The 27,806-nt window shown below is 57.2% G+C and overlaps 10 protein-coding genes across 10 annotated transcripts; 4 read left to right on the top strand and 6 right to left on the bottom strand.

Annotated features, from left to right (window-relative positions):
* Positions 1-79: 79 nt before the first annotated feature.
* Positions 80-3,608, bottom strand: B0H64DRAFT_442388 (uncharacterized protein; the record flags this gene model as incomplete). Its single annotated transcript, XM_062806639.1, has 5 exons — positions 80-1,596; positions 1,643-1,735; positions 1,790-2,287; positions 2,337-2,966; positions 3,029-3,608. The coding sequence occupies 5 exons, from the start codon at positions 3,606-3,608 to the stop codon at positions 80-82; spliced, it is 3,318 nt and encodes a 1,105-aa protein (XP_062659564.1).
* A 402-nt stretch (positions 3,609-4,010) lies between these two features.
* B0H64DRAFT_162056 (uncharacterized protein) lies at positions 4,011-5,236 on the top strand. Its single transcript, XM_062798616.1, has 2 exons — positions 4,011-4,397; positions 4,453-5,236. The coding sequence occupies exons 1-2, from the start codon at positions 4,082-4,084 to the stop codon at positions 4,968-4,970; spliced, it is 834 nt and encodes a 277-aa protein (XP_062659563.1). The 5' UTR covers positions 4,011-4,081; the 3' UTR covers positions 4,971-5,236.
* On the bottom strand, positions 5,151-6,434 carry B0H64DRAFT_162006 (uncharacterized protein). The gene is made up of 3 exons (XM_062798615.1): positions 6,405-6,434; positions 6,107-6,267; positions 5,151-6,049 (listed from the first exon to the last, which is right to left on the bottom strand). Exons 2-3 carry the CDS (start codon positions 6,258-6,260, stop codon positions 5,331-5,333), a joined length of 873 nt encoding a protein of 290 aa, XP_062659562.1. The 5' UTR covers positions 6,261-6,267; positions 6,405-6,434; the 3' UTR covers positions 5,151-5,330.
* Positions 6,435-6,460: 26 nt separating this feature from the next.
* Positions 6,461-7,753, top strand: B0H64DRAFT_460935 (uncharacterized protein; the record flags this gene model as incomplete). The annotated part of the gene is made up of 2 exons (XM_062807480.1): positions 6,461-6,862; positions 6,918-7,753. The coding sequence occupies exons 1-2, from the start codon at positions 6,679-6,681 to the stop codon at positions 7,751-7,753; spliced, it is 1,020 nt and encodes a 339-aa protein (XP_062659561.1). The 5' UTR covers positions 6,461-6,678.
* Positions 7,754-8,042: 289 nt separating this feature from the next.
* Positions 8,043-9,173, bottom strand: B0H64DRAFT_323568 (KptA family-domain-containing protein; the record flags this gene model as incomplete). Its single annotated transcript, XM_062800618.1, has 2 exons — positions 8,043-8,756; positions 8,916-9,173. The coding sequence occupies 2 exons, from the start codon at positions 9,171-9,173 to the stop codon at positions 8,043-8,045; spliced, it is 972 nt and encodes a 323-aa protein (XP_062659560.1).
* A 1,054-nt stretch (positions 9,174-10,227) lies between these two features.
* B0H64DRAFT_161992 (uncharacterized protein) lies at positions 10,228-13,936 on the bottom strand. Its single transcript, XM_062798614.1, has 2 exons — positions 12,760-13,936; positions 10,228-12,702 (listed from the first exon to the last, which is right to left on the bottom strand). The coding sequence occupies exons 1-2, from the start codon at positions 13,807-13,809 to the stop codon at positions 10,669-10,671; spliced, it is 3,084 nt and encodes a 1,027-aa protein (XP_062659559.1). The 5' UTR covers positions 13,810-13,936; the 3' UTR covers positions 10,228-10,668.
* A 5,468-nt stretch (positions 13,937-19,404) lies between these two features.
* B0H64DRAFT_161972 (dual specificity phosphatase) lies at positions 19,405-22,740 on the top strand. The gene is made up of 2 exons (XM_062798613.1): positions 19,405-19,638; positions 19,707-22,740. Exon 2 carries the CDS (start codon positions 19,851-19,853, stop codon positions 22,656-22,658), a length of 2,808 nt encoding a protein of 935 aa, XP_062659558.1. The 5' UTR covers positions 19,405-19,638; positions 19,707-19,850; the 3' UTR covers positions 22,659-22,740.
* Positions 22,741-23,167, top strand: B0H64DRAFT_161969 (uncharacterized protein). Its single transcript, XM_062798612.1, has one exon. The coding sequence runs from the start codon at positions 22,822-22,824 to the stop codon at positions 23,047-23,049; it is 228 nt and encodes a 75-aa protein (XP_062659557.1). The 5' UTR covers positions 22,741-22,821; the 3' UTR covers positions 23,050-23,167.
* A 3-nt stretch (positions 23,168-23,170) lies between these two features.
* On the bottom strand, positions 23,171-25,183 carry B0H64DRAFT_360197 (UAA transporter family-domain-containing protein). Its single transcript, XM_062801695.1, has 3 exons — positions 24,654-25,183; positions 23,759-24,552; positions 23,171-23,642 (listed from the first exon to the last, which is right to left on the bottom strand). The coding sequence occupies exons 1-3, from the start codon at positions 24,908-24,910 to the stop codon at positions 23,422-23,424; spliced, it is 1,272 nt and encodes a 423-aa protein (XP_062659556.1). The 5' UTR covers positions 24,911-25,183; the 3' UTR covers positions 23,171-23,421.
* A 1,038-nt stretch (positions 25,184-26,221) lies between these two features.
* B0H64DRAFT_161934 (uncharacterized protein) lies at positions 26,222-27,749 on the bottom strand. Its single transcript, XM_062798611.1, has 3 exons — positions 27,249-27,749; positions 26,619-27,193; positions 26,222-26,558 (listed from the first exon to the last, which is right to left on the bottom strand). The coding sequence occupies exons 1-3, from the start codon at positions 27,655-27,657 to the stop codon at positions 26,415-26,417; spliced, it is 1,128 nt and encodes a 375-aa protein (XP_062659555.1). The 5' UTR covers positions 27,658-27,749; the 3' UTR covers positions 26,222-26,414.
* Positions 27,750-27,806: the final 57 nt, after the last annotated feature.

Below are 27,806 nucleotides of genomic sequence, written 5' to 3'. Positions count from 1 at the left end.
CCGAACCATCATCAACGCCCCCGCGCCCACCCCAAACTCATCAGCCAACTAAGCATACTCCAACCCGTCCGTCAGCCAGCTAAGCATACTCCAACTCCTCATTAACCCTCGAATTACACAGACACCGACACTCGGGCACCGGACACTCGCGATGCCGCGCAAACCACTGCCGCGCATGGTCCAGATGCAGGACGTGCCCACAGGCGACACAAAAGGTCGGGAAGCGCGCAGTGCGCCGCCGCGCCTCGTGATCGCTCCCAACACCACCACCACCACCACCATTGCCATAACCATAACCATAACCACTACCATTACCACTGGTGTTGGTGTTGGCGCTGGCGCTGGCGCTGCTGCTGCTGCCACTGCTGCTGCGCGGCATGCCGACGACCTCGAGGCACACGACGCACCGCGGCAGGTGCTGCTTGCAGCTGGGGCAGCTGATGCCGGCGGCGACCATCTTTTCTGTATAAGGGTTGGCCTGCTGCTGGTGGGCGCGGGCTTCGGTGCGCGGGGTCGGGGTCGAGGTCGGGGTGGGGATGGCGGAGGAGGCGGCGGTGGTGTTGGTGGTGGTTGTTGTTGAGGGCTTGAAGCCGCTACTGGGGCCCGTTCGGAGGGGTGGGATGCCGCCGCCGCCGCCGCTGGCGCTGCCGGCGGTGCGCGGCGGGAGGGATTCGGTTTTGAACTCGACGTCGCAGTAGACGCAGCGCAGGCCGATCTGGCGGGAGGGGGGCGGGACGGTGGGGCGGCCGTGGTGCTTGCTGCGGAGGGTGGACTCGACGTCGAACTTGGCGCGGAAGAAGAAGGCGCGGTGGCGCTGGAGGTAGAAGCGGTAGGCGTTGCGCATGGCGGTGGCGCGGATGTCGTCGATGAAGCGCGGCGCGCAGGTGGAGAGGAGGAGCGTGGCCGTTTGCGTGTCGTTGAACTTGTGCACGTAGCGCGCGAGGATGTCGACGAGCGGGTCCGTCATGCCCGTGAGGATGATGCCCTCGATGTCGCCGGTGCTGATCGCGGCGGTCACTTCCTGCTCGAGCCAGGCGGTGAGGGCGTCGTCGCTGAAGTAGCGGACCGCGACGAAGCACCGGTCGCGTAGAGGTAGGGATCTCTGATCGGCGATCTCGGCCCAGTTGCCGGTCGCGATGATGGCCGAGATTGCGCGCAGGTAGGGGTCTGTCTTACAGGCCACCCTCTCGTCGAAATCGAGTGCTGTCTTGGTGTCGTCGTCGCCGGCCTTGCCGATCAGCTGGAGCGCTAGCGAGACGAACAGCAGCTCCGGGTGCTCTGAGCTGGCCTTTTTCAGCACCTGTACAGCCCGCTTTACGTCTCCTCTGAATACGGCATGGGCGGCGACCATGGTGTACCACGCCGATTCTCTCCCCGGACTCGACGTGGACACTGCCTGCTTGAATTCTTCATCATAGGAGCGGCCGAGGCAGCATATCTCGAGACACATCTCTCTGTGATGTAAGCGCTTAGTCTCTACTGTTCCGTCAAACTTGGGTACCCCAAGCTTCTTGTTTATCGCGTTCAGACAGCGTTCCCACCCGCCCTCGTCAGGGGGTAACGAGTCGTCCGACAGCCTCATCTGAGGCTTGCTCCCTATTTGGCGTCAGACGCGGAACCCGAGGGGACTGCGATTACTCACCAAGGTCGTTGGTCCAGACACTATGAACTCCCATATAGCCAATATCTAGAGGGTGTGATATCATCCCGCCGTCGGCAGCGGCCGCTTCGGCGCCTGTCGGGGTTGGTTAGAATCTAGAGACTGACGATAAACTGCCACCGTACTCACCGGCAGCCCAGGCCCAAACATCCGTCAGCCAGGGATCATCGGCGACAATCTCCTGGTTTTTGACAAAGTCAAAGCGGTAGCCCTCTTGTGCGCGGAGAAGCATGGTGTTATCGAGAGCAAACCGTTCTTTGCTCGAAAGGCCCGCCATGTCCCTAGCATCAGTAAGCAGTTTCTCGTGCCGCTCCAACTGAGACAGAAGCGCCTCGTCCGGCTGTTCTTTCCCTTGTTTCGAAGCCAACCTCAGTGCCTTGAGCTTGTCGGCGACTGGAGATGCGTCGTCGAACAATAGAGAGGAGCTGCTGCCTTTAGATTCCTCCGTAACGAGACGGTCATCGGGCGTTGCACTTGTCAGACTCTTTTCTACTAGAGACCTGACGTTCGCCTTATCTGGCCCAAACAGCGGTATGTCTGAAAGGGCCTGTTCTGTCAAGAACGGGCCAAAAATATCAAGTGCGTGCGGCGGCTCGAAGTTCATCAACTCCTGGTAATCCGTCCCATCTGTGAAGCCGTTAACGCTGTTCGTTTTCAGGGGGTATTTAGGACATACCGGCTTGCCCCCGATGCGGTGGCTGCCATGGTATTAGCTTGAAGGGGTGCTCTGAAGTAAAGGATGGCTTCTGCAGCACTTCGAGAGCGCCGCTCGCCCTAAGCACCAAGGCCCGGGGCTGAAGGACGGGAGAGCTCATGGTGATCCAGTCGAACGAGATGATCTTGTCATTTTTGCGGTTGGGTTCGGTGTAGAGAGGGTCCAACTCGTATGACCGTCTGACCTCGAGGAGCTCGGGACTACCGTCCACCCTGACGTCGTCTTCGACATGCTCGCGTCTCGTCGACAGAACCCTCAGCTGGCCAGTTCGCGAGAGCACACCAAGCAGGCCCGCATGGTCACGGCAAAAGCGGAGGGCACGTATGAAGGAGTCCCCGCTATCGGAAGGATTTGTTTCGTTCTGCACCGCGCGGTCAAGCCACAGAGCTCCGCCCCAGGGAAGGCCGTCCTGTTCAAGGGCATCACTGTAGGACTGGTTGGCGTTATGCCGGCTAGTGGCTCGGCGATCCCAGATCATGACACCGGGGATGTCGAGGGCAGAAGACGCAAAGTAATTTTGGTCGGCATAGTCGATGGCCAGGTTGTTGCAGCATTTTGTTTGGAACTGGGCGACTGGCCCCTGTCCTTGGTCTAAGTAAGAAAGATTGTTGGTCAGTCGAGAGGTTCGAAGTCACTGTCAAAGGCAGCTTTACCTCGTAGATCATGGATCCGCAAGCCTTGACCCTTGACAGCCGCAACTAACACGTTAGGGTTGTCCTCAAAGAATCTGACACTAGACACCGAGGCATTCAACTCCAGCCTCTCAACCGGCTCCGAAGGAATCCGGGCATTCGCAGGGAAGCCGGAGACGGTAGCATCCATAGTCGAGAGACGGTTGACGTCCCATATATGTAGGCAGGTATCGCTCCTGACCCTATCAAGTGCGACGGCTAGTTTCCCAGTTGTATTGAATGCCACTGCCTGGCAAGTGCGCGACATCTTCAGGCCGAGCTCTAGATAGGCGTTGGAGTTGTCGTCGACCCGCAACAGGTTAACCACGCCGGTTGATGTGCCCACGGCAACCAGGCCGGGCACGGTCGGAGACCAGTCATAGGTGGTGAGAGGCGGGAAATCATCGTGTTTTGTGAGTTTCCTGTGCTCGAACAGCCCTCCCTGGGCTATGCCTGTCGGTTCATAGAGCTGCACCACACGATGTTGTAAATTGATATGTATAAATGAATCCCGGTTTGCGCTTGGCGACCACTTGATCAAGCCCGAGTCAGATCGATCCATTGCGGCGACGGACAGAACTGAATAGTGATGAATTGCTGATGGTCACTGGCGGGATGCGGATTATGCGATGGATAATGATGAGACGGGGATTTCCGAGGCTGGAGGATTGCAGAGAGAAACGAGTGCTGTTTCTCTAGATTCAACCCGTCCTCAATTGCTCACTTCGGTTTTGATGCTGTTTTGTTTTATCACCATGCAAACATAAACATGGAATTGGTTAAGTTCATCCATGAAGCATCCGAGAGAGTAGTTTCCTGGAGAGGAGTGTGGAGAGGCGATGCGATACTCAAGCCGGCAACGCAACCCTAACCCTATGCACACTCGCGGCAGGCAACGCACGGCGGGGCCCAAAATTTCTGGCTTAGTGGGATCGATTGGACCTTCTGAACGCTTAACTTTCGACTCGCTCTACAAACACTCGAACACCAAACGACTGCCTTCTAACGCCCAACACCGAGACGGGAAAAAGGAAAATGGGCAGTAAAAGGCCGCATCGAGACACCGAGTCTTCGGGCCACGGCTTCGAGAACGCGGCGAGAAAGCGACTGAGGACCAACCGGCCGCATAAACCAAGGCCACAGGCCGTCGACATCAACAGCCTCAATGCGATCAAGAAGCGTGCTAGGGCAATTGAGAGGCTGCTCGCGCGGGACAACCTGAAGCTTCCGGCAAACAAGCAGAACGACCTCGAGCGAGAGTTGGCGGCACACAAGCAGCGTATCGAAGATACGCGGATGAAGAAGGATAGAAGCCACATGATACACAAGTACCACATGGTTCGGTTCTTTGGTATGCCAGACTTTATTCCTACTACCCATATTGCCGGTTCTAACCCCACGACTAGAAAGGAAAAAGGCAATGCGATTTGCCAAACAGCTCGAAAAGAAGGTTGCGCAAGCGACGGACCCCGAGGAGGTCGCTCAGCTCAAAGCCGACCTCCATGTTGCGCAGGTCGACACTGACTACGCGATATACTTCCCCTTCCTGGAGCCCTACATCAGCCTGTACGCCGGCGCCGCAGCGGGAGAGAAGGAGGAGACGAACAAGGCGGCGCTATATCTGCGTAGCCCACGGCCGCCCATGTGGACCGTTGTGGAGAAGACGAGGGAGGACGGCCAAGCTGCGCTCGAGAGGTTGCAGAATAGGCGGCCGCAGACGAATTCGGGTCCAGAGGTTACTGGGCAGCCAGCACAGGACGATGCCCCGTCCAAACAACAGCCGACAAAGAAGGCGAGGAAGGGAGTCCCGCAGCCGGAGGCGAAGACGTCAAAATCAAGACCGAACCATAAGAAGGGGCATGCCAGGGGGACGAAAGACGATGATGAGGGGAGCGATGATGGTGGTTTCTTCGAAGAGGATTGAAAGCGGTTTTTTGTGAGCATGACAAGCAGGCCCCAAGTGGATTGTCTCTAGTCTCTAGTATTGTAAGCGACTGACGCGAATTCTGATACCCATACCATGGAGTGCGAAATATTGTACAGTTTCTCAACCCCCGTTCCCTATACCGCATGAAGCTGAGTTGGGTGGGTTGGAATCGAACTTCGGGTTAAACCGTGAGCAAGCCAGCCAGCGGACACAGTCGCTGGGGAATGAGGCCTACCGCAGCGGCCTGGATCTGCCTCCTGGCTCACGGCTCACACATCGACTCGCAACCTTGAGTGCCTCCATTGAAAAGAAACAAGGCCGGTCTTCCCCATTCATTCCTTTGCCAATTACTTCATCTTACAATGCTTTCCAAACGCATTCCGCGTACCACTCGAGATCTTGAATGCTCAGGACAACGTCTCCCTCGCCCGGGCCCGGATCTCGAAGAAAGAGGAGGCTGAACCCGAGCACCAATTCACTGGTGACGTGGTACGATGTTGGGTCAGTCGTGGTATCCTGAGTAATGGTAATACTTTGCCGGAGCACCGGGTGGAGGGCAGCAGCGGCCCGTGTTGTTGTTGCTCCTGGACGAGTGCTGCCGGGCTCTTCCTCCCACTTCTCCAAGGTAATAGTGCGGCGAGTATGGTCAAGCTTGGCGAGGAGAACGATCTTGACGTCGTGATCTGACGCAGAAAACCACCAGATCATGTAGTTGCGCAATCTGGCCAATGACTCGGTTTCTCCCGCTTCGACCAGGAGTGTTGGCCAGGGGCTTCTTGCATCATGTCTTGAGCGTGGGCGGCCAGTACAGTCGCCCTCCGCAGCATCTCCTCCAGGATGGCCTTGTGCTCGACAAGTAGCAGCACCGGTTGACACCCAGCTCCTATCGCCTCTGCCACTTCTGACAAGTTTGACATAATAACTCTGATAAATTTGGGCATGGAGTGCTTCATGGAGGTGGGTTGGGATGGCGATGAAAAGGGTCTGGCAATCGCTATCGTAACGGCGGAAACGGAACTTGCGGCGTTGCTTGTCTCGCACACGCTCGATTGTGGCGAAATGGGCAGGCGAGACATCTTGAATAATCAGTAACTATACTGCTACTATATGGCAATAAAAGCGTAACACGATACGTGTAACAGCGAGGGAATCCCCAGGCGTGGAATAGATCACGTCAAAGAGATCTCGCGTATTCTTAAATCGGATAGTTGGTAAATCGGTGTCTTGCCCTTGTCCTACAAATGATGAAGCTGACACCGGTGTCGACGGAGATGGTTTGGACGCCATGATGGACCTAAGCGTGAAGCTATTTAGTTAAGGTACTGTGTACGGATAGGTGGGAGACGTGAAACAGGGTGCGTGGGGACTTCCAGAGGTCGGATAATCGGTTCGGATGTGGGCTTTGAGCCTGCTATAAATGGCGGGCCTCACTACATATGTACTCGTCATAGAAAAGAGGTGCATTCGAGACTCGGCTCTTCCATGCGGAGGGCAAGGTGGAGGGTGATGAAGTGGGGTTGGGGGCCTCACTTTCAGTCAGAATTGCATGAGAGCCTGAGAGCCTGAGAGCTCGGTTTCTATTGCACTGGAAACAAATATTCAGCTCAACCTTTCTCAAATCCATGCCACCTCTAACAAAAAGAAAGAATTTGGGTGATTTCACATTCTCACAATCCCACTTTCCCACGAGCAAAAATACAAAAATATGGCTGCCACTAGTATGTCGATACTGGATGAACCCGTCGACTATCGCGACCTGAAGGAATGGATCGCGGAGCAGGAGCGGAACCCGAAACCGCTTTCACCACTTCAACAACGGGCCATTTCCGATCTTAGACGCTCGATAGAGCCTGAGATTGGCAACCGCGATTGGGTCAGCCTGATGAATCGTACTTCAAACATCCCCCCTCATCACCCCTGACACCCCTCACTAACACGCACCAGGATACACCCAAGCCCACGGTGGCACACCCGCCTTCATCGACGAGCCGGCCCCGGAAGAGAGATGGACCTACCGCTGCCTCTTCAAGCCGACCGCCGACGCCGAGCAAATGGCCTTCCCCAACCCGGAAGCGGGCTTCACCCCCAACGAGCAGGGCATCCCCGCGGCCCCTAGCTTCAGCCGCAAGAAGGACGCCAAACAGTACGCCGCCAAGTGCTGCATCGAATGGCTCATGAACGGCGGCTACATGCCGACGGACGGCACGAGCGTCGAGTTCCCCAAGCCGCTCCGGACATCCAGACACGCCACCAGCACACCCACCCCCGCCCCAGCCGCGAAGAAACCCAAGCGAGACAACCCGGATGCCAACCCCGACAACCGCGCCCAAAGAAGAGCCGCCGCCGCCGCCGCCCTCGCCGCCGACGACAACAACAACGATAACAGCGACAGCAACGACGACGACGACCCGCCCGCCACAAAACGCGTCGAAGAGAAATGCCGCCTCCTCAACTTCGCCATCCCCCACTACAAGATCACCCCCTCCCTCCTCCCCACCGACAGCACCACCACCACCGAAAGGGAAACGGCATCATTCACGACGCCCTCGAACCCGCAATTCTTCGACGGCCGCGCCGACTTCGGCGCCGACGCCATCAAGGTGCCCGAGGGGCTGGGGCGCGTGACCAACGTGTATGGCCGGCGGAACGCGCGGGAGAAGGCCGCCGAGGAGGTGCTGGTGTGGTTGTTGGCCGAGGAGGGAAGGCGGCTGGCCGAGGTGGATGAGATGATGGCGATGGTGGGGGGGCCGGAGCCGTTGCCGCAGGCGGGGGAGGCGTAGGTGGGGGGGGGGGGGGTATATATGGTTTGGGGTATGTTTGGCGGTTGGCGATTTACCGAAGGGATATGGATGCGATCTGGTACACACCTACCTAGATGGGTTTTGGAATCTAGCATGGTCATCGTGGCCCGCAGGGTAGGGGTTAGTAGAGCGATGCATTTAGGGTTGGATGGACAACGGGATATCGTCAGTTGATAGCGGTGATATAGGCGATGCTATACCCTCTTGGGAGTTCGGGAAACCGAGAATAACGATCTTATAACCCGGCAAAATCTTCTCATGTCCCCCATCACTTCCCCCGTCCCCTACCCCGTCCTCCCCTCCCACCACCACCACTACCCCTCTTCCCCTGCGGCGCCCTCACCTGCAGACCCTCGGGTAAGTCCGCCACCTTCACGCCATCCTTCCACAGCAGGCCCACATCCTGCTTCCGCCCGGTCACCTCCTTAAAGTACTTCAGCGGCACCAGCCCGTCGGCATCGCCCTCGGTCAGCACCACCCCGTTGTCGCTCATCCACCACTTGATCCCACCGTCTCTCAGACTGGCTGCCACGTCTACATAGATCAGCACCTCCGCATCCTTGCGCATCCCGCTGATGACGCCGGCCTCCGAGTCCTCCGGCAGCCCGGTGCTAAAGTGCACGTGGTTCCGCCCCATGGGCTTGAGCCCGCCGCTGGCGATGATGGACGGCCAAAAGGCGAAGTAAGTGCCGTGGATGACGGCGGGCGGGATGGCGATGGCGCCCTCGGGAAGAGCCGCGGTGCTGTCCTTCTCGTCGGCTGGTAGGGCGAGGGCCTTGAGGAGGTGCTCGCTGTCCAGCTTGATGGAGTGGCCCTGGTTGGCACGGATGAGCCAGTCGGATGGGTCGGTGGAGGTCTCGTCGAGGTCCGGGTTGGTGGCCGGGTTGGGCTTGATGGCGAAGCGTTGCTTGTCGCTGTTGTGGACGGCGTTGAGGATCTCTGGGAATGTGGGAGCGAGGGTGCGTATGGGGCCCCATTGAAGCTGGGCGTTTGTTAGTTGCCGTGTATCGTAGGGATAGACCACATCCTCCTCTTCGCCGAGTTATAATGCCGCCACTCGGCGGTCCATCACCCCCCGACCAACCCACCCCCAGCCACCAAACACCAGAAAAGAAAAACAGAAAAGAAAAAGACCACTCACCACCTTCCCCAAATCCGCAAACCCCTCCCGATCAAGCTCCACCCCCGCGTTCCCCGCCTGATGCCTCAACAGCCTCGACAGCGCCCTCGACAAGTCCACCTCGCGCCTCGCCCTCCCCCCCTCACCACCACCTCCTCCGCCTTTACCACCCCCTCTTCCACCCCTCCTTTTCCCACCTCCTCGCCCCCCGCCCGAGTTCCGGGATGACGACATGGCCATATCCTCGAGGCGGTCCGCGAGCGCGTCGTCGCCGTCCATTGTTAGGGCGGCGGGGTCCATTGCTGCTGCTGCTGCTGGTTTTTTTGTTGCGGTTCGGCTTCTTAACAGATGGGTGTGTGCGCGTGTGGGTGTGTCTGGGGCAGTTGTAAGCTTGGACTTGAGCTTGAGCTTGAGGTGCCTGAGTTGAGATCTGGGAATGTGTTTTGCTGTTAGGAGTGGTGTGGTGGATAAGAATCTGGATGTTGGGAGTGTGGAAGTGCAAGCGTGAGAGGGTGTGACTGTTGCGGCCGGGAAAAGGCGGGGCAGCGTCAGGAGGTGTTTTTGCATAAATACAGGATGGAAGGGAAAAAGGAATGTACTTAACGAGCACAGCAGGATGGAGTGGTGCTCACTTTTTGAGGTTGCTTGTTAAGGTTGGAATTCAATGTGGGGTTGAAAGTTGAGATGTTGAGAGAGGCTGTTTTTCGGTTTAATCGCGATAAGGCCAGGAATTACCCCCCTTTGAGAAAAAGGAAAGATATTGTTCTTTGATATAAAATGGGCCAACTGTCTGGAGTAGAGAACACGGTCAAGTTGTCTCTTTTGTAATACTCTCGAAGACTTGTAGTACCTAAAATGGGGGCCAAGTCATGTACTGTATCCCGGTGAGTCATGCCGACAGCCACATTCAATCAACACCACAAACAGAGAGACTCGATGTGAACAAAAAACAGAAGACCCATCGTCATTACACAAGCAGTTAACAACTAGATACAGCCCTTCAACTCCCAGCCCCACCCAAACGGCTCGCTGCCTTCCATTCCACCCACCCGTATTTGTGCCCACGCGTCCGTTCCAACCCAAGGGTATCGACGACCGTCCAAATCCTGCCCACCGCCAACACCGGACAGAAATGACCTGGAATACCCAGAGAGAAAAACACGAGCGCCTCTAGTAGTTGATATAAGACCGCCAAAACCACCCCGCAGATGCAGAAGCAAAACGACCCAACGACCTAACAGCGCAACCGATATCCATAAAATAACAATGGCGTAAAACGTCGTCCGTCCTCCTTTTTATACCCCCTTCCCTTCCAAAGCACAACCAAAACTATCCATTCGTCCTCCTTGCCCATGGGCGTTTCATCTCTGCGTACCTAGGCAGTCGTGGAAACCAAGACGCCATGATTAATTCCAAGACTACCATACCGCCCAATGTCCTCTTTTTTCCAAATCCTCCAAACCGACCAGAAAAAAAGTGCAAAATGCATAAAATGCAACGGTAACGATGCAATGCTGAATGCTGGATGCAAAAAACAAGTCGTTAAATGCGAGTGTCCTATATCCGATGATGCCCAAAAAAGACTTAAACGCCATGCCGCCCGTCGGCAAACATGCATATATCGGTATTGGTACAAGTCGTGTGAACGTAACAATATACGCCAAGTTCATCATGTGTCGTTTGCGGCGTCATCTGCGCCCCCCTCCCCCCGGCCCGGCGCTCTCTCGTGTCTAATTTGTTGCGGAATTCGTTGTGATGGGCCTCCCCTCAACCCTCAAGAGCGGAGACTGGGGATGCCGGACTCGCGCGTCCGGCGGCCGAGGCTGCCGGTCCTGCTGAGCATGCCGCTCTGGCCGAGCGAGGCCTGGCGCTGCTGTTGGCCGCGCTCTTCGGCGAGCCTCTCCGAGAGGGTGTTGATGGCGCGCTCTTGGTGCGTGCTGCGGTCGAGGTACGAGGCCCGGTCCTGGTAGGCGCCCCGTTCCTGCTGCGCACCGCGTTCCGGCTGCGCACCGCGTTCTGGGAGCGAGCTGCGTTCGAGGTACTTGCGTGCTGGCGTGCTCGGTGTTGAGGCAGAGGGGACCGCGGCGGCGAGACGGGTGGCGATGGCAGCTGGGATCATCCTGCGACGCGGCAGCGCGGAAGGGGTGGCCGGGATCTCGGAGGGAGCTTGATGATTGTGGACAGCCATGGTGGATTCGCGCGGATTCATGCGGAAGTTGTTTACTTCGGTGACTGCCCTGGAGGGGCCTCGGGCGCGCGACTCGTCCTCATCTTCGCTCATGGTTTTTCGACTGCGGAGGAGGAGAGATGTCTTTCGGCCTTCGTTTCGGCCTTCGGTTCGGCCTTCGTTTCGCCCTTCGCCTCTTTCCTCGGGCTCTTCCGACCCGTTCCTCCTGGACCTCAACATTAACGATGACCTTCTGCCGCCCTGAGGGGCCTCTTCGGGTTCATCGGTTGCCGTTCGGCGGATCCGGGCCAAGAGGAGAGATGATTTGCGCCCGGCAGTAGAGTCCAGCGGTGTGGTAGGGGCCGTGGCGTAGCGGGCGGTGGGGAGCGAGATGCTGGCTAGCATCGTCTTCCTCTTTTGTTCTAGGGATGTCGGGGCCCTTGGGCTCGTGCTTGCCTTTATTACCGTTTCCGCGACGGCGCTAGGCCGTCTCTGGGGCGCAACCACGTCTAGAGAAGCGTTGGTGGTGGTGGGGCTTATCATTGCCCCTTGATCTAGAACGACCCTTGCCGGTTGGGGTTCCTTCGTTCGCCCCGTCGGGTCAGCCAGCGCGAGGCACAGTTCGGTCAGGGACCTGCAAATGCTGTCTGCCTTCTTGCGTAGCTGCCTGTCTGTAACACTGCCGTTGTATCCTCCAATCGTGCTCGCGCTGCTCGAAATCGGTCCTGGTTGGCCAATGGCGCCGATTAGTGCCGTTAGGGTCATGGCGTCGGCCGCCGCTGATTCAATGGCGCTGAACACGTCTGGGTTGAGCAGATTCTTCGTTTTGCTAAGGGCGGATAGGAGTAGGGGTTGCGCCTCGCGTGGTAACATCGCGGTGCTGTTACTGTGGCCCTCTGCGTGTGACGAACCGGGCCCTGAACCGCGCTTGGGGGAAGCGGATACGGTTGTGGCATTTGTCGTTGCAGTTCGTGGGCGCTCGTCAGATGATCTAGACACGTTCCCACCAGATGTGGGCGGCATTTTACCCGTCCGTTCCAGCCGATGGATCCTCGACTTTAGCTCGTCGAGCTCATCCCAAACAGTGGATGGTGCTGCCGTCGACGAAGAAGATTCGGTTCCCTCGACGCCGTGGTTTGTTTCTGAGCTATTAGGCTGAGGTTCATCCGGCTGAACATTTGCGGATTTGGGAACCAAAGGGGAGGAGTGGTAAGTCCGAGCCTGAGTCATTACGAGGTTTGCGTTCCTGTACTGGGTCACCCTCGGGGATGAGAGGTTATTGTTTTCCGTGAGTGACTGCCTTCTGCGCTGGTAGGACGAGCTACTCTCTCCTAAGGAATCTTTGAACGAGATTTGCTTGGGAGTAACGGGGGATGGCCTCATGGAGCTCCGGCCAACCTGCGAACGGCTCGAATTGTCAGCACTGGTGGTGATGGGAGGTAGATTCTCTCTCCCGGGCGTCCGATAAGACGACTCTCGCATCAGTGGTTGGACGGGATGGTGGTTGTCAGCCGCCTGGCGAGATCGTGAGCCATCGCGTTGGTCGGAAAGACGACGCGACAGCCGGGGAGGTGAAGGTGTATCGTAGGCAGGGGTAGATGTTGAAAAAGGGCGGCGGTGCGAGGCCCTGGCAACTCGTGACTGTATCCCATTAGCGACCGGGTCTGGTGTGACGGCGAGCCGACATAAAAGACTTACAACAACACTCGGCTCTGCGGGCGCCGCTTGCTTCTCCGACGCCCGAGGCGCCGGGTCCTCTCGTGCAATCTTCATAAAAATGTCTGCCGTGTTGTCGTTATCGGTCGTCGTGGTCATCTCGCCCGAGTCGGAAGGGGGTTGATGCGAAAACTCCTCGTTGCGCCGGCCTTCAAGAGCCCGTAATGCGCGGTCGCGCTGGTTGGGTTCCAACGCGTCTTCGTTGTACGAGTCTCCGGAGGTGTATCGGGCGGGCATATCCGTGACGCTCTTGCGCGATTCAGAAGAGCGGAAAGATCTAATAGGGGGAATAACGGCGCGCCCACTCGAGGTGGCGGCGGCGTCGGTCGTGGTGGGTGGTTTGTATGAGATTGGGGGGCGCGACTTTTTGCCCTCGGATCTCGTGGCCCCGATGGTCTTGGGCAACAGCAATACCCGTTGCCCCTGCGCTGCTGCTTCTTTGACAGCGCTCTCGGTCAGGCGACGCCTGATCCCTGGGACCGGGAGAGATGTGGTTTGCGACTGCGCCGCAGACGTGTCGCCGGCGGTTTTGGGCGGCTCTGGAAAGGACGCTGGGCGCTTTGAGGCTGTGGTTGAGCAGTCGGACTTGGTTTCGGCCTGGGAGAGATAGAACTTGAGGGAACGAGTCCTCGCGGCACCGGCGCTGTCCTTTGACTCGGATGAAGCCGGTTTATCCGGAAGAGTTGGGGTGCTGCTGGAGTGGTGGAGGCTGTTATGCGACGGTTCAGGGATGCGCCGAGTTGGGTCCAGGGGATCAACAGCGACGGTTTGCGACAAAACGGGCGCGAGTGGGGTGGGTTGTTGCAGCGACGGGAGTGAAATGCGGTTTTTCTTCAAATCGACAAACCGAAATGTGGGCAGTTTAGACGAATTGTGGTTTTGGCGATGCGCGTGCAAATTGTTGTTCTCGCTGCGTGTGTCGGTGTTGTTGTGCGATCCTTTGGTGTCGTGCGCCTCCAGGGGTTGAGGTTTGGTGCTCGAGTGATCCGAGGAGAGGGCCCAGGAACGGGCAGGGAAACTGGTCGATGTCATGTTTTTGGGTCCGAGGTGCCCCGTGCTTTTCGAGGATCCACCCAACCGCGCGCGCACACTCAATGCTGTGCCGGGCGTGTCAAAATGCGCGGTTCGGTTCCTGGTTTCAAATTCCAGTGCCGGGGTTTGTGTCTCGGGAAGATGTTTGTTTAATGGTCAGTCTTGCGAAGCGTTTGCATTCGTCGAGTTGTTGTAAGGGGGCACCAGCAACGACACCAGACTTTGCGGGTCGACGTCGAGGACCGCTGCCAGATCTAGGTTGGGCGCGTTGGGAGCGGACAGCTGCAGCAACGAACCGTAAGCGGTCTGAAATGGAGGTCCAGCAGACGCATGAACAATCCCGTATCTGCCTTATTAGAGCAGTGGGCAACACGAGCAACAAGCACAATATCGAGAGTGCAAAGTAGCTCTAGTTTGAGTAATTGGCTGATCAAGTGTAGCTGGAGCTTGAGTTGTTTGTATGAGAAAACATAGAAAGATATTGCGAAGGCGGGGAGAAACATGCAATCGCTGGTGATGACTGTTGAATGCGTGGGCGATGCTCAGTGGCTCTCGAGCCAATGCGCCAACCGTAAATTACAGAACCGATGCTCCACAAAACGCACAATCTGAAATGCAGTGCGACTCTGGTAACATCTTGTACAACTCATCAATGTCAAAGCACGCATGTCAAAAAGTGAGGCATATGAGAGATGAATGCGCCACATGATGTCCCGAGGAAGGTGGATGAAGGTGCAAATCCTATCGGTATGACGAAAAACTGGATATCACTTTGTTATGCCGACCGTCTTCATGGTTTAACACGGGCTGTCCACCCAGTCCCCACTCGAGTTCTCCAAAACCCCTGATATTCTAACGGAGGAATAATGAATTAAAAAAAAATCGAGAATGATATTGAATTATTATGAAGGATCCAGAATGAAAGAAATGGAAAAGGATAGAGACACGGAAGACGGAAGTGGGCTCGGAAAGGGGGCAGAAAAGAAACAGATGTGTTCGGTTCAAGCATGGAAGGTGGGGGCAGAGCGAACAGGGAGGGTGTCGTACCGTAAAACTTTGTAACCGTCGCCTGAGTTACCCAACGAGCAGCCCGATGCGGGAAATTTGCGCTCCAGACAAACCAAGCCAGGCCCAAAATTCGTCCTTTCCCTCTTTGGGCATCATCGATCACAACCGTCGCTTAGGCGGAGCTACATAGCCCGACCGATCGAGCCCGACCACATCTCGTGGATTCTTCTTCGCATCTTCTAGTTAATATCTAACGGCCTGCCAGTCTCTTCAGCGCAGCCGCCCTTTGCGCGACCAAAGCGTGTCTTTTATTAACCGACCAAGGGGATATGCAGTCGCAAACCACCTGATGTCGCATCTCACCCCGCAATCCTCCGCACCTCCTCATGGGGCATGAGGTGCATGGAGGCGGCGCGACCACCGGCCCTGGACCGGGCTCGAGCCGGGGAAGCAAGAATCAACGGACGAGTTGAAACCCAGTGGGAAAGGGAAAGCAACCCCGTTCTCGCATCCCCGTCCTCGCATCCCCGTCCTCGCATCCCCGTCCTCGCATCCCCGTCCGTGGAGTTTTTTTGTCTCTTTTATTTCGCTACGCGCGAGGCCTTGTTTGCGAACCCTGTATGCCATGGGAATAAGGAGCTGCCCGAACCGGGGTGTCGCGTTTCTGTGCGCCAGGGGTTGACGCCAGAAGAAGCCGGGGGAGGGAATCGGATGCCCACTGTCGGAGGGGTTCTTGCACTGATCCTGGAGTCTGGCAGCGTCTGGGTCTCAAGAAAGCCATTGGCGAATCATGTCCATTTGTCAACCCAACCGTGCCAACGTCGAAAGTTCGATGCGCACATGCATCGTGAATAGAAAGAAGCAATGCAAGCGAGACTTTGAGACGTCGAGGATCGGGGAGGCGTTGACATCGACCGCAACAGTCGTGATCGACTAACTAGCATGTTCACCTCGTGATAGTTAAGACAAAGCAGAACTTTCTAACCTGCGAATACAAATGAACAAAACGCAGGACCCTATGCAAGCATCTGATCTCCGAACAGCAAGGGACATTTGGATCTGTCGCGGAGCTGCCGATGGCTGGAGCCGTGATCTCCGTGCTTCGATAGCGCGTAACTAATGGTGCTTGTTAGCCCGGATGGTAAGACTCGAGTGTGGCTCCGACGTGTCCGCCTCGCCGGGACCGATCGTCGAGACTGTCTCGGGATCCGCACTTTTGGGCTTGACAGGAGAGACATTTTGGGGGTCTTCCTCTCGCTTGATTCTGTACATATGTAACTACACTAGTAGGACATGTTGCCGAAATCATGCATTATTTTGTAGAAACCTGGCGAAGCCGATGTAGTTTGCGTACACGTGCATTATGATGTCAGTAGGGCTTGAACGGGTTGGGCTTGATGAGTTGAAGTCCTAACTGGCAACTCGGGGTTCATGCAGGAACTGGTGAAAGATGAGGACCGGGCTGAGGAGCACAGACCCAGAGGCTGATACTTGGAGTGTTGTCAGAGATCAACGGTTTCAGTAACTGTCAGGAACTTCTCTTGCGCAACGCTGATGAGGCTTGAGGTGCGCACCCCGCTCGCGGGGGGGTTGGTTCAGTGGCGGTATGGCTGAGTCTTGATGCAAAGCTTCATCTCGGACATCGTTGGCAATCGGTTGGCGAAGGCGAATTGACATGCTAGATGTCTCGCAAACTGGCGGGGGAAACAAGCCTATCGTGGACGGACCAGACTCGGCGAGCCGCCCGTTGAATGGCTAGAGCTGGGGATCGAACCTCGGGTCAAGACCACTCCATTTGTTCGGAACATATTCCTACTTTATGTTGAGGCTATCCTGTGACTCGTGCTGTCGACCCTTTATTTACCTCCTGGTTGTTTGGTGTCACAAAACCCCATTATGGCGCGACTATCAATAACTATCCAGTCGCAAATAGATGAGAGGGGGTGGCCTCGCTGAACCTGCGGCTACAAGGCCCCGGCAAAGGCCTTGTCGGTCTAAAGTGAACGGCCCGTTCTCGCGGACCGAGTTCCATTATGGCCCATTTTGGCACATGCTGGGAAGGGTATCTGAGGGCACGATGCCTTCACGCGATGGTTGACACCAGAGGAGCCGGCGTTGGAAGGACGGGAGGTAATGAGGGGCGAAAGTCAAAGCGTGACCGTTGTCATTCGCTGCCAGCCATGGATCGCAAACTTGTTATTCAGGACATTGCTGACGTCGGCGAGTGGTTCGTGAGTTTCGATGTGCGGCTCTGCGCTTGGCACCCACATTGCTTCAAAGTCTGACTCTTTTGCTCGAGTGATGGATGGGCGGCGGGACGGGATGGAAACTCGCTTGCAACCGGCAGCCGAAGGAGACCCACCAGCAAAACAAGCGAGATTTCACAGTGGTGCAAGTGCACGTGTCATGCTCCCACAAAATGAACCCAGCTCGTTTCAGATTTCTGCTGTCCAATTGCGTGAGAGAGCAGCAATGTCGAGGGAAACATGCCGTCCTGGGATCACAAACCCTGCGCGGGTATTTCAAGAATTTGCGGAGGTAAGACGGCCGAAAAGCGGGTTAAATTGACATCCAAGGTAAATCAACCAAACTTTCGGTCCGAGAACACCTGCTGCTTTGCTTCGAAGCCGAGTTTTAATTATCAGGCTCAAGAACAAACAGGGGCACCACGTTTCTGGTCCAGGTCCATCCTGTCCCCGCTTCAGGGAATCAAACTCCAGAAAGAAGCTCGATGGCTGGTCATGACGACAGAATGGAGCAGGAATGTATCAATGTACAAGGACGCTACAATAACAATCCTTTGCAGGATCTTCCCTTTCCGCGCCGAGATTGAGACCGGGGCAGATGGGATCGTGTGGCACGGGCTTGACCGCCGAGGTGTCTCTCTGTAAGACACGGGAGGCTCCCGAGAAAGAATGGGATGGCCGGGAATGACCAACGACTCACTAACTATTTTCATCGTCAAAGAATCGGGTGTGGCCAACAGGCATGCGAATTGGCGGGGGTTGTCCCAACATCCCGGCCACCGCCCCCATCACAGCGGTTGGCCGGCGCTAATTCGGGGGCCTGAGGCTCTCATGAATGTCGTTGTCGTTGACGACGGGCAGCGAGGGACCCAGATCTGCGAGATCTGGCATAATAAGCGCCAAATGACGAAAGCCTCACGCGGGACAAGTGGAATGGGAGGACCAGAAATGTGACCCAAATTTAAGAAGCTGATTGCAGGGCTCGACACATGAACTCCCTCCATATATAGTTCATCGGTAGGGAGTTAATAGAATGGAACAGCGCGTGCTCTTAACGCTCAATCCGTGTAAGACTGCGCATCGCCTTCAATACTTACTCAGGCTGTTAGCGAGGGCTTTATAACAACCGAGGAAGGCTTCAGTGCAGGATGCCAGTGCACCGGCGTGAAAGATCGTCTTCCACATGTCCTGAGTTCCTTCCCTTCGAGTTGCCGGTTGCCATCGAAAGGAGCCAGCAGGACGTCGAAGAGTTGCGGAGGCAGGGACTCCCAGACTCTGTCGTGGCTGATTGGCCAAAAGCACATCGAACCGAGGCGCCCCTCCAATCAGCACTGCCGTATAATTTTGCTTCCGTGGGTCGTGACGTCTATTTTTAGCGTCGATTGTTTGAAAGCAAGCAATTCACAAAGGGGTTAGCCGCCGGCGTTCTGCACCAGGAAGTGGGGTGTCGCACAATGTCTTGTCATTGGCCGGTCCCTGCCCCCGCCCCTGCACGAAGCCAGGCGGAGGCAAGTTGGTCGCAGACCAGTGGCTCCCTCTCCCGAGGCACCCCATGCCCGTCGAGCACCGAGCCGGGGGTTTGAAGTGGGACTCTGCAGGCCGAGCCTGCAGGTTGTTCTGCCCGCCCAGGCTTGCCGTCCCCCAATTTCGCCCATTTTGAGGCCCCGGGCCTGGAGAGCTGCACCCCTTCAGCGCTTGTGGTTCTGCGCTCTGCGTCTCTGCTCCTGCCACTGCCACTCGCGCATCCCCGAAGGTTGGTGGTTTTTCGATTCGCGCCCATCGCTGCATCTGCATCCTTGCAACCTGGGCAACCTGGAACTTCCTGGCGAGCCAATTCTCTTCTTCATTTTCGCACCTCCCACATTCCCCTTCTCCTTCCTTCCCACCTCTTCCTTTCTCAGCTTCGATATCGAAAGGGTTCGACCGGAAACGCAACACGCAATCCGGAAGGGAACGTGGCATCGGCCGAGAACCAGACTCGGCTTCCAAGGTTGTCGAGAGTCGAGACAAAGAGGGACCCCGCTGTTTGACCCGCCAATCCTCAAGTTCACAAACACGCAACCACCCCGATCGCCCTCAACTCCTCCTGTCCCAAGTCCAACCTCCTCTCTTCTCCCCGACTGAACTGGACGCCTAGGCCATGTATTGACGCCTACGCCGCTTGGTCGCCGGCCCCTTCACCCTTCGTTCCTTATTTTTGTTGATCCTTTCATCCAACGTGGAAACCCCCCGCTCGGCTGCGCCGCAGTCCCTCCGCGCATCGTCCTCCGAGACCATTTACTCCCCCCAGCCTCCGCTCGGCGCACAGCCGTCTCAGGTTTCCGCCCAAAGAGATTGTTTACCGACCGCGTCTCTTCCTCTTTGCGTCACCTCGTCCGTATCTGGGTTTGTTTTTTTTAATCCAGCTTTCTGGTCGACACAAAAGAAGCACATCGAAGAGTGCTCGGGATAGTAGGGGATTCATTTCTTACTTCAGTTGAAGACATCGACGGAGCACAGCCAGGATTCAGCAGCGCTGTCCCGCTTAACCCGACCTTGTCCCTGGCGCCTTTTCGCAACAGGCTCTCTACTTCTCGTACGCATCTCCCCCCTCCCGCAGAGCGTCTAGACCAATCGATCTGATTATCCCTTGGCGACTATCAGACGGCGAGGCGGCCAAGAGACCCGGTGGCCGGCCCGTGACGAACAGGACGTGGCTGTGGCCCGATTGAAGTACGAGAAGCTCAGACCAGGTGTCTGCTCAGCCAGGAAATCACGGCAACTGTTACTTTCTCCGAGCCACCGAATATGCCTTCTGCCGTGGCGCGGCGGTTGTTCGAGGACCAAATACCCTCGATAATGTCAGTTTATGAGGTGGACAGCGGTATCACGGACCTGGACCAGTCAAACCCCGTCACGATTGTTGACCCGAAGGTGGTCATGGAGGGCGCAAAGCTCGCTGGAAATCCGCAGCCGGGGATAAGGCCTGGTGCCTTAGCGTCAGATTCCATTCATCGACACAACGACAGCACGTCGACACAAACAACCGAGTCGGCCGATTCCTCCCCCACGACCACATTATCAATCGCAGATTCGTCCGATCTCTCGGATCCATCTCCGTCCTCGTCTCCTGATTCGCCCGTCAACCTCGCACACCTCCCAAGCTTCGCGCCAACCCCCTTTGGGGGCCTGTCCAGCATGGCCAGGCTCACGGTCTCTGACCCAAACCGCGATCGGCCCATGACTTCACCTGGGCCTAGACGGCTCAAGAACATGAAGGGCCTGTCCATCCAACCACCTGCGACCTCTTCGTCGTTGTTATCAGAACCCTCCTCCCCCTCTTTCATCAAGCCCATGATTGCTCCCATGAAACGCAAACCCAGTCAACTCAGCCTCAAGACCAACACTTCAGATCTCATCACGCACACAACACTCGAGGTACCGAGTTCTCCAACCGTTGCACCCATCCTGCAGCGCCGCGCCCTGAAGCACTCCACCTCAACGCCGCAGATGCTGTCCGGCCTTCGGTCCGCAACATTTGGCCCCCCTGGGGGGATGACAATACCGACGGTGCTAGAACGGAATGAATCTGGCCTTTCTTCCTTCTTGCGCCCTTCACGACCGGTTGAGGGTCCTACCATGAGCTCGACGATCAGGGAAGAGGAGTCACCGATACGCCCGCAAATTGCGAATCGTATTGCGTTCGATACCGAACCCTACCACGAGGTCGAAAACAACGAGGACCAAAAGTCGCCTGGTTACCCAGATGGTCCGGTTGCCATCTACGGCGACAACGTTTACCTCTATCTTGAGCCGACTGCCGATGAGGCGGCTCGGTTCGACGTGGTCATCAACGTGGCTCGTGAAGTCGTCAACCCCTTCAAGTCTGACGCGGGCAGCCAACAAAAGGATACACCCGCCGAAGACTCGCCGATTCCCGAGACTGCGGCGACGACCGCCAGCTTCGCCACGGCATATGAGTATTTCCCAGAGGACAACACCCCAACAACTCCGAAAGCGCAATCGTTCAAGGAGCCCGAGTACATCCACATGCCTTGGGACCACAATACCGACATCTCGCCGGACCTTATGCCCCTTTGCGAAACCATCGATAAGCGCACAAAGGAAGGCAAGAAGGTGCTTGTTCATTGCCAGCAAGGCGCCAGCAGATCGGCCAGTTTGATTATCGCCTACGGCCTCTTCCAGAACCCCGAGCTCAGCGTCAACGACGCCTATTATGCGGCCCAGGGAAAGAGTCGGTGGATCAGCCCAAATATGAGACTGATGTACTGCCTGCAGGACTTCCAGAAGCAGATGGCCAAGCGGAGGCTCTCGCCGAGCACGGGCTTAAAGCCGCGGCCGGGCAGAAGCCCTACGCACAGAGCAACCATGTCGGTAGACAACATCGATGCCGCGGCAAAAGAGCCCCTCACTGCGCCTTTGCCGGCCGATGACCCGGCATCAAAACATGCGAGCTCAGATATGAATCAAAGCCGGACGCGAGGTAACGCGAGCCCTAACCGAGGAGAGCCGATCTCGCCGGGCCCTTCGTCTGCCCCATCGAGCTTTTCGTGGTCAGAAAAGGAAGATGAGGCGGACCCGGGGAAGTTTGGCCGGTTTAACATTGATTCAATGCTTGCCCCCCAACCATCCGACTCGGAATTCCCCCCTCCGTCCTTTTTGGTCTCGAGACCGCCACCGTCACCGGGGTTTGGCTCGTTTACGCTCTCGAAGCCGCCGCCCTCGCCAGGCTTCTCCAGCTTCAGTCAATCGATCAGTCAATCGAAACCCCCGCCCTCGCCAGGCTTCGGAAGCTTCACGCTATCCAAACCGCCACCGTCGCCAGGATTTGGCACATTCAGTCAGTCGATGAGTCAATCCATGAGCCAATCCATGAGCCAGTCGAAGCCCCCGCCGTCGCCAGGATTTGGCACATTCGGTCAATCGATGAGTCAATCGATGAGCCAATCCATGAGCCAATCGAAGCCCCCGCCGTCGCCCGGCTTCGGCACGTTTGCGCTGTCGAAACCCCCGCCGTCCCCTAGGTTTGGCAAGTTTACATTGGCAAAGCCCCCACCGTCGCCAAAGCTTGCTCCCCCGCCAACATCGAGACCGCCGCCTCCTCCCACCGGGCTCGCACCACTCGAGTTATCACGACCGCCAATGTCTCCCGGCTTCGCGCCGTCCGATCCTTTCTCGAAGCCGCCTCCTTCCCCGGGATTTGGAGCCCACAGATTCGGATCGAAACCTGGCACCTTCGGGTTTACATCGTTGAACCTCGGTCCCCCGCCGAAGCCGATAATCGAGCAGGCGCCTCCGACCCCGGAGCGGTCTGTGGCAATCTTTCCCAGCTTCCCGGATGACGATGCCCTCATGTCACCGCGCGCAGAGACGATGACCAACAACCCGATTCATGGATCCTTTTCTGAAATGACGGGGATGCAGTTCGTCGAAAGCCCGCCGACGCCGGGCGAGGGCCTGTTTTCGCCGCGCGAAACCATGTTCCCGCGCGATCCTCACTTCCCCTTTGCAAGGCCCGTACAAGTGGCCGATCCGCGAAGCCCGCCGACCAAGGGCGAGACGCCGATTGTGCGGTCGATCGACGACATGCTCTAGCCTCGCCGCGGCATTGACCCTCGCCCCACATACACACATACATACATACACAATCAACGCACGAACACCACTACCACACAATGCATGCTTTCTTTTGTTACGGAGAGTTGGCCATCGTTTTCCGCAATGCAACAGACATGGCAAGCAAACATGGCGGAGGCGCATGAGGGGTTGGAGAGGAGCTACCCGCATTTTTGTCTCCTGGATTGTCGCCACTTGCAGCAGCCGCAACAGCGCGTTTTGGTTTTTCCTCTGTCGCCTAAACGAAATGTATAATACAAGAGAGGACGGGTATGATATGAGAGGTGGGGGGAGGGGAAACGAAAACATGCCGTGGGGAGTTGCATGGGATGGAAACGATGGTATTTTCGGAGTCTTGCGGGGGGCGTGAGGAAACGGAAGGGAGGGGAGGGAGGTGTATTTGGTAATTCTTATTTTTGGAGGGGTTAGGTAGGCATTAGGATAGGACAGGCGAGTACGCCGCGAATATACGCACACATACAAACATATCCGTATCATTTGTGAGACGCCAGGTGAATGTGATTGAATCTTCCCTTGACGCAGTATACTACCAATCGTGGCCGCTCATCGAATCTATTCTAACCAACCAGCCAGCTCGAATAAAGTATGCAAGCAAGTCTGTCTATCGACGTCCACCCAAAATATGTACCAGAACGGGAACCATCATATGTACACCACCACCACCTCCCACCACCACGCACCACCACAACCACCGCAACCAACCGACACCGCAATGGGTGGGTTATTGGCTCTTGGCCTTCTTCGCGGCCTCCTTGGCCAGCTTCTCGCGCCGCGCGATCTGCGCCTCGACGCCGATGCCGCCAAACACCAGGCCGACGCCGAGCCACTGCATGTGGGAGAGGCGGTGGCCGAAGGCGACCACGCTGAGGATCATGGTGAACATCTTGCGCGTGACCGTGACGGTGACCAGCAGGACCGACGAGAAGGTCGAGAGCGTGTGGACTGCGGTGGGGTGTTAGTCTCGCAGTTTGGTATAAAGGGTGAGGAGTAGGGGGGGAGGGGGGGGAAGGGGGGTATAAGGGAAAAGGGGGCAGGAAAAAACAAAGGGGAAAACTCACAAATAAACACCTGCCCGACGCACCCGCACAGCGCAAAGCCGAGCACATCTCTCCACACGGCCGGATAGCGCGCCAAAAAGCCCAGCGCCGCCTGCAGCTCACCGCCGCCGCCGCCCGTCACGTCCATGCCGAACCACTCCCCCAAACCCGTGCTCACCAGCCACGGGCTGAGCACCAGGTAGCCGCCCGTGATGACGGACCCCAGCAGGTTGTTCGCCGCCATCATCTGCGGGCCCGTGTAGGCGCGCCAGTTCTGGAAGATGTAGTCCTGCGTGCTGTTGGTGAGCCCGTCGAAGAGCAGGTTGACGCCGAGCAGCAGCATGCCCCACGCGGTCTGGCCGCTGTGGCTCGACGCTTTGTGCTTGCGGCTGCCCGAGTGCAGGGTGAAGACGGCGACGCCGCACGTCACGGCGGCGACCACCAGGTACTTGTAGAGCGGGTAGCGCTTGCGGAAGACGGTGATGTGCAGGAACATGACGGGGAGCAGCTTGCAGCTCTTGGCGAGGATGTACGTGATGTAGTCGATGTGGGCGAGGGCGGCGTAGCCGAAGGGGGCGGCCAGCGCGTTGGTGAAGGCGACGAGCAGGAGCGGGAAGAGGATCTGGCGGTTGGGGATCAGGGGGGGTGTCGGCTGGCCCCGCGGGGTGGTTACGACGGAGAAGAGCTTGCCGCCGAGGGAGGCGAAGAGCGATTGGATGGTGAGCAGGAAGACGGGGAACTTGAAGCGCTCTGGGGAGGAGGCCGGGCCGTAGGTGGTGGTGGTGAGCTTTTCTTGGAGGTAGGCCCATGTTAAGCTAAGAAGGGAGGGGTGTTGGTGGTTAGCCAGCAGCTGGGAACGAGTTATGGGGTGGGGTGGAATGAGGTGAGGTGGGTTGGTGGAGGGAGGACGGCTCACAAGGATGCGTAGATACCGGCGACGTCAATTATGAGGGTGACGATGCCGGCATCCTTCTTTGCGACAACGGGGGCTGCGGCCTCGTCGCGAGGCGCGGTATCACCAACCGAAACCTGGCCATTGGCCACTCCGTTGGATTTCTCCTCCATCTCATGGGTCGCACTGACTTCTCTGCTTCGCGGCAGGCGATCGTGTTTGCCCGAGTACTCGGAAGACGGCTCTCGCCGGAGAGGCGTGGCCTGCTTTGTGCGAGCCATCGCGAATCGCGCTTGGTTTTACAAGGAGGGACGTGCAAGGGTCTATGCAACCAAGGGCGCAAGAACCTTGACGGTTTGGCAAGAAACGCGATTGTGGTGAATGATACAATGAGACAGAGGTGAAATCACTTCTCAGGGAGGTTCGCCATCAAGGGATGGATGGAAAAGACAAAAGCAAGGCCAAAAGAGGGTGTTGGGCGGTACGAAGTACGAAGTAGTATTTTGAGATTCGAAGTATGTGGCCGATTCATGGAAGGTGGGATGAAGTGCTTCAGCCGTCGCGTGCAACTGGACCCTGCCTGACATTCGGCCAGGCTGGCTTTTCGGAGCTGGGCCTTCCAGGTTTCCCCACACGATCCCTCCTCAGGCCCCCCTTTACCGCGCTAGCCGCCGGACCGTTTCAGCGGGTCGCTTCACGGCAGGGCTGCTTTTCGCCGCCTTGTGGGGTGCCATGCCGGCTCCGATGCCAGCCGAGATAGGAAATAAGGTAGTTATCGAGGCTACAAATATGGAGGCTCGAGACTCATATTGTACTAGGCGCTGCATTAGGTGCCTAGATGTGTTCCTCGAATCATCCGGCCTAGGTAGATTTCGGTATTAGGAACGGCTAGGGTTTTTGCTGCAAAGCCGAAGACACGTACACCAGATCACCACGATTCACATCAAGGGGGATTCGTGCGTCCGAGTTACTCATATATTAGTCTGCCTGGCCTCCACCTAGATGCCCCCTCCTAGACATCTTCCTTAAGATCTGCTGATGCTAGGTCGATGGTTCATGAAACGTCGTGCCCCAACCCGAGGCAACGACAGGGTTGGCTATGCGGCGGCGCAACATGCCGCAAGTCTTGTTCCCAGATTGAGAGTGCTGGGTACTGAGGTAGGGACGGGATAACAGGCGGCCGCAGTCGGTACGAGAATGCTAGGGAGTCCAATCGTCCACGACGGAGAAATATGCGTGTTGAGAGTGAAAACAGACGGCCTGATGATGCCTTGAATGAGGCAAGGGAGAGTGAATGCGGGCTAAAGTAGTAATTTCGGTGAGACGGTAGCCGCGGGTTTGATGAAAACGCCCGCGGCAGGGTATTGATTTTGCCCCTCCGCCCGATACTGGCTCGCATCCCCTAGCCGGCCGAGGAGCGGACTTTGTCCACTTTATCGTACCGGCAAAGCTGGCGTGCCCGGCCGCTCGTTACCGAGGATGAGGGTAGGGTGAGGGAGCGGAATCGGTCCAAGTAGAAGGAAAAGAAGAGAGAAGAATCTGGCGGAATGCTTTTTGAGGTTAAGAGAATTGTCGTCGCATCGTCCCCCCCATTGAATAATAACGCCTTGCGGCAGCCAGATCTGGTGAATGACCCGTGACGAGGGGCTGCCAAAACTGACCCAAACCAATAACCCTGGAGGGCGTGGTTGGGCAGCTGCTAATGATCCCACTCGCGCAACTCCATCGGTTACAACATGTCCGGTTTTCTTACAGCCTATAGTTCCGTCTACCCTCATCCGCACTCTACTCGGATGTTTGGGCAGCCTGCTGTTGCCGGCGCATCTTCTCAGCCTCGAGGTTCTCGTACAGGAGGTACAATGCCGTCTCGTTGGCCTTAGCCGAGCCCATGATGGTGAACATCCGCTCGCCCGTCTCGTCATGAGGAGCCTGAACCGCTTCGTTAGAACAGAACACCGCCGGGGTAGGCCGGGGGGTATTGTTGCTCACCTTGGCAATGGAGATGCGGGCCCCTGACGTCTTGCGGATCTCGCTGATCTTGGAGCCGCCACGGCCAATGATGCAGCCAACCATGTCGGCAGGGATGCTGATGTTCTGCGTTTGAATCTCTTCGCCATTCTCATCGTGAGTCGGCGGGCCACGAGCGGCAGCGTCAGAGTCCGAACGGCGGGTATAAGGCCGGGGTCCACCGTTGCTAAAGTCAGCGCCGTTACCTGTCCGCGTCACACGCGAGCCGCCGTACGGGGCCCTGTCCTGCACAAAGCTGCTGCCTCCGGGAGCGCCTGGCGCGGCGCCAGCAGCCTGAGTCCGGACGACTGGGTTGTACAGAACGGTGCCAGTGCCCCGTTGCCAATCGTCCACCAGGCATTTGCAGATCTCCCAGATGGCGACCTGAATGCCCTCGGGGGTGCCTTGAACCTCGACTATCCGCTCGGTCGACTGCGGCAGCATCTCTTTTTGCGCCACCATGCGCACGCCCGACACATCCTGGATGTGCTTGATCTTGAGACCTTGCCTGCCAATGATGGTGCCCATCTGGTTGTGAGAGATGAGAAGTTTGATTGCTGTGTTAACTGTCAACGGCGTGTTTAGAAAGCATCAAGAACGCTGGGGTCATACGGTGTGTGCCATTGCTCTGAACAACTCCGCCCATGCCCATTGTGGGTGCGCCTTCCAACAGGGCGCGGGCAACAACGTTGTAGGCTCTCGAGATAGCCTCGCAGCCACCGGTGATGGTCAGGACCCGGTCGTAGACACCCTGGACAACTTTGCTAACGCCGGCCTTCACGCCGGTTTCATCGCGCAAGTCGGCCACGTTCTTTCCGCCCTTCCCAATGATGACGCCAGCCTCCTTTGACGAGACAATCGCGCGCAAAGTCAGCTGTGTCTGGGCATACTCTTCGTCTGTCTTCGGCGCGGGCTCTCCGTCCGGGCCCAGGCGCGGCTCGTTGTCGCCGAGGTTAAGCTGGTCGAGGGCCTCGTTGAGGTCAGACCCATTGGGTGGGATTGTGTCTTGCGGTGCCGACATTATGATCGGAGATGACGAGGATTCCAAGAGAAGTTTGGCAGGTCAATATGATGCAGGCAACGGAACGAGTTGTCTGCGGTTTCGAGGATGTGTGGGAAAAGGTGGTTGAGGGAAGAAGGTAGGTAGAGTTGGTTCGGGCTGTGGAAGAG

The sequence above is a fragment of the Chaetomium fimeti genome, assembly GCF_033439085.1.
Source record: "Chaetomium fimeti strain CBS 168.71 chromosome Unknown B0H64scaffold_4, whole genome shotgun sequence".
Lineage (NCBI taxonomy): Eukaryota > Fungi > Ascomycota > Sordariomycetes > Sordariales > Chaetomiaceae > Chaetomium > Chaetomium fimeti.
This window is presented reverse-complemented; position numbering and strand designations above follow the sequence as displayed.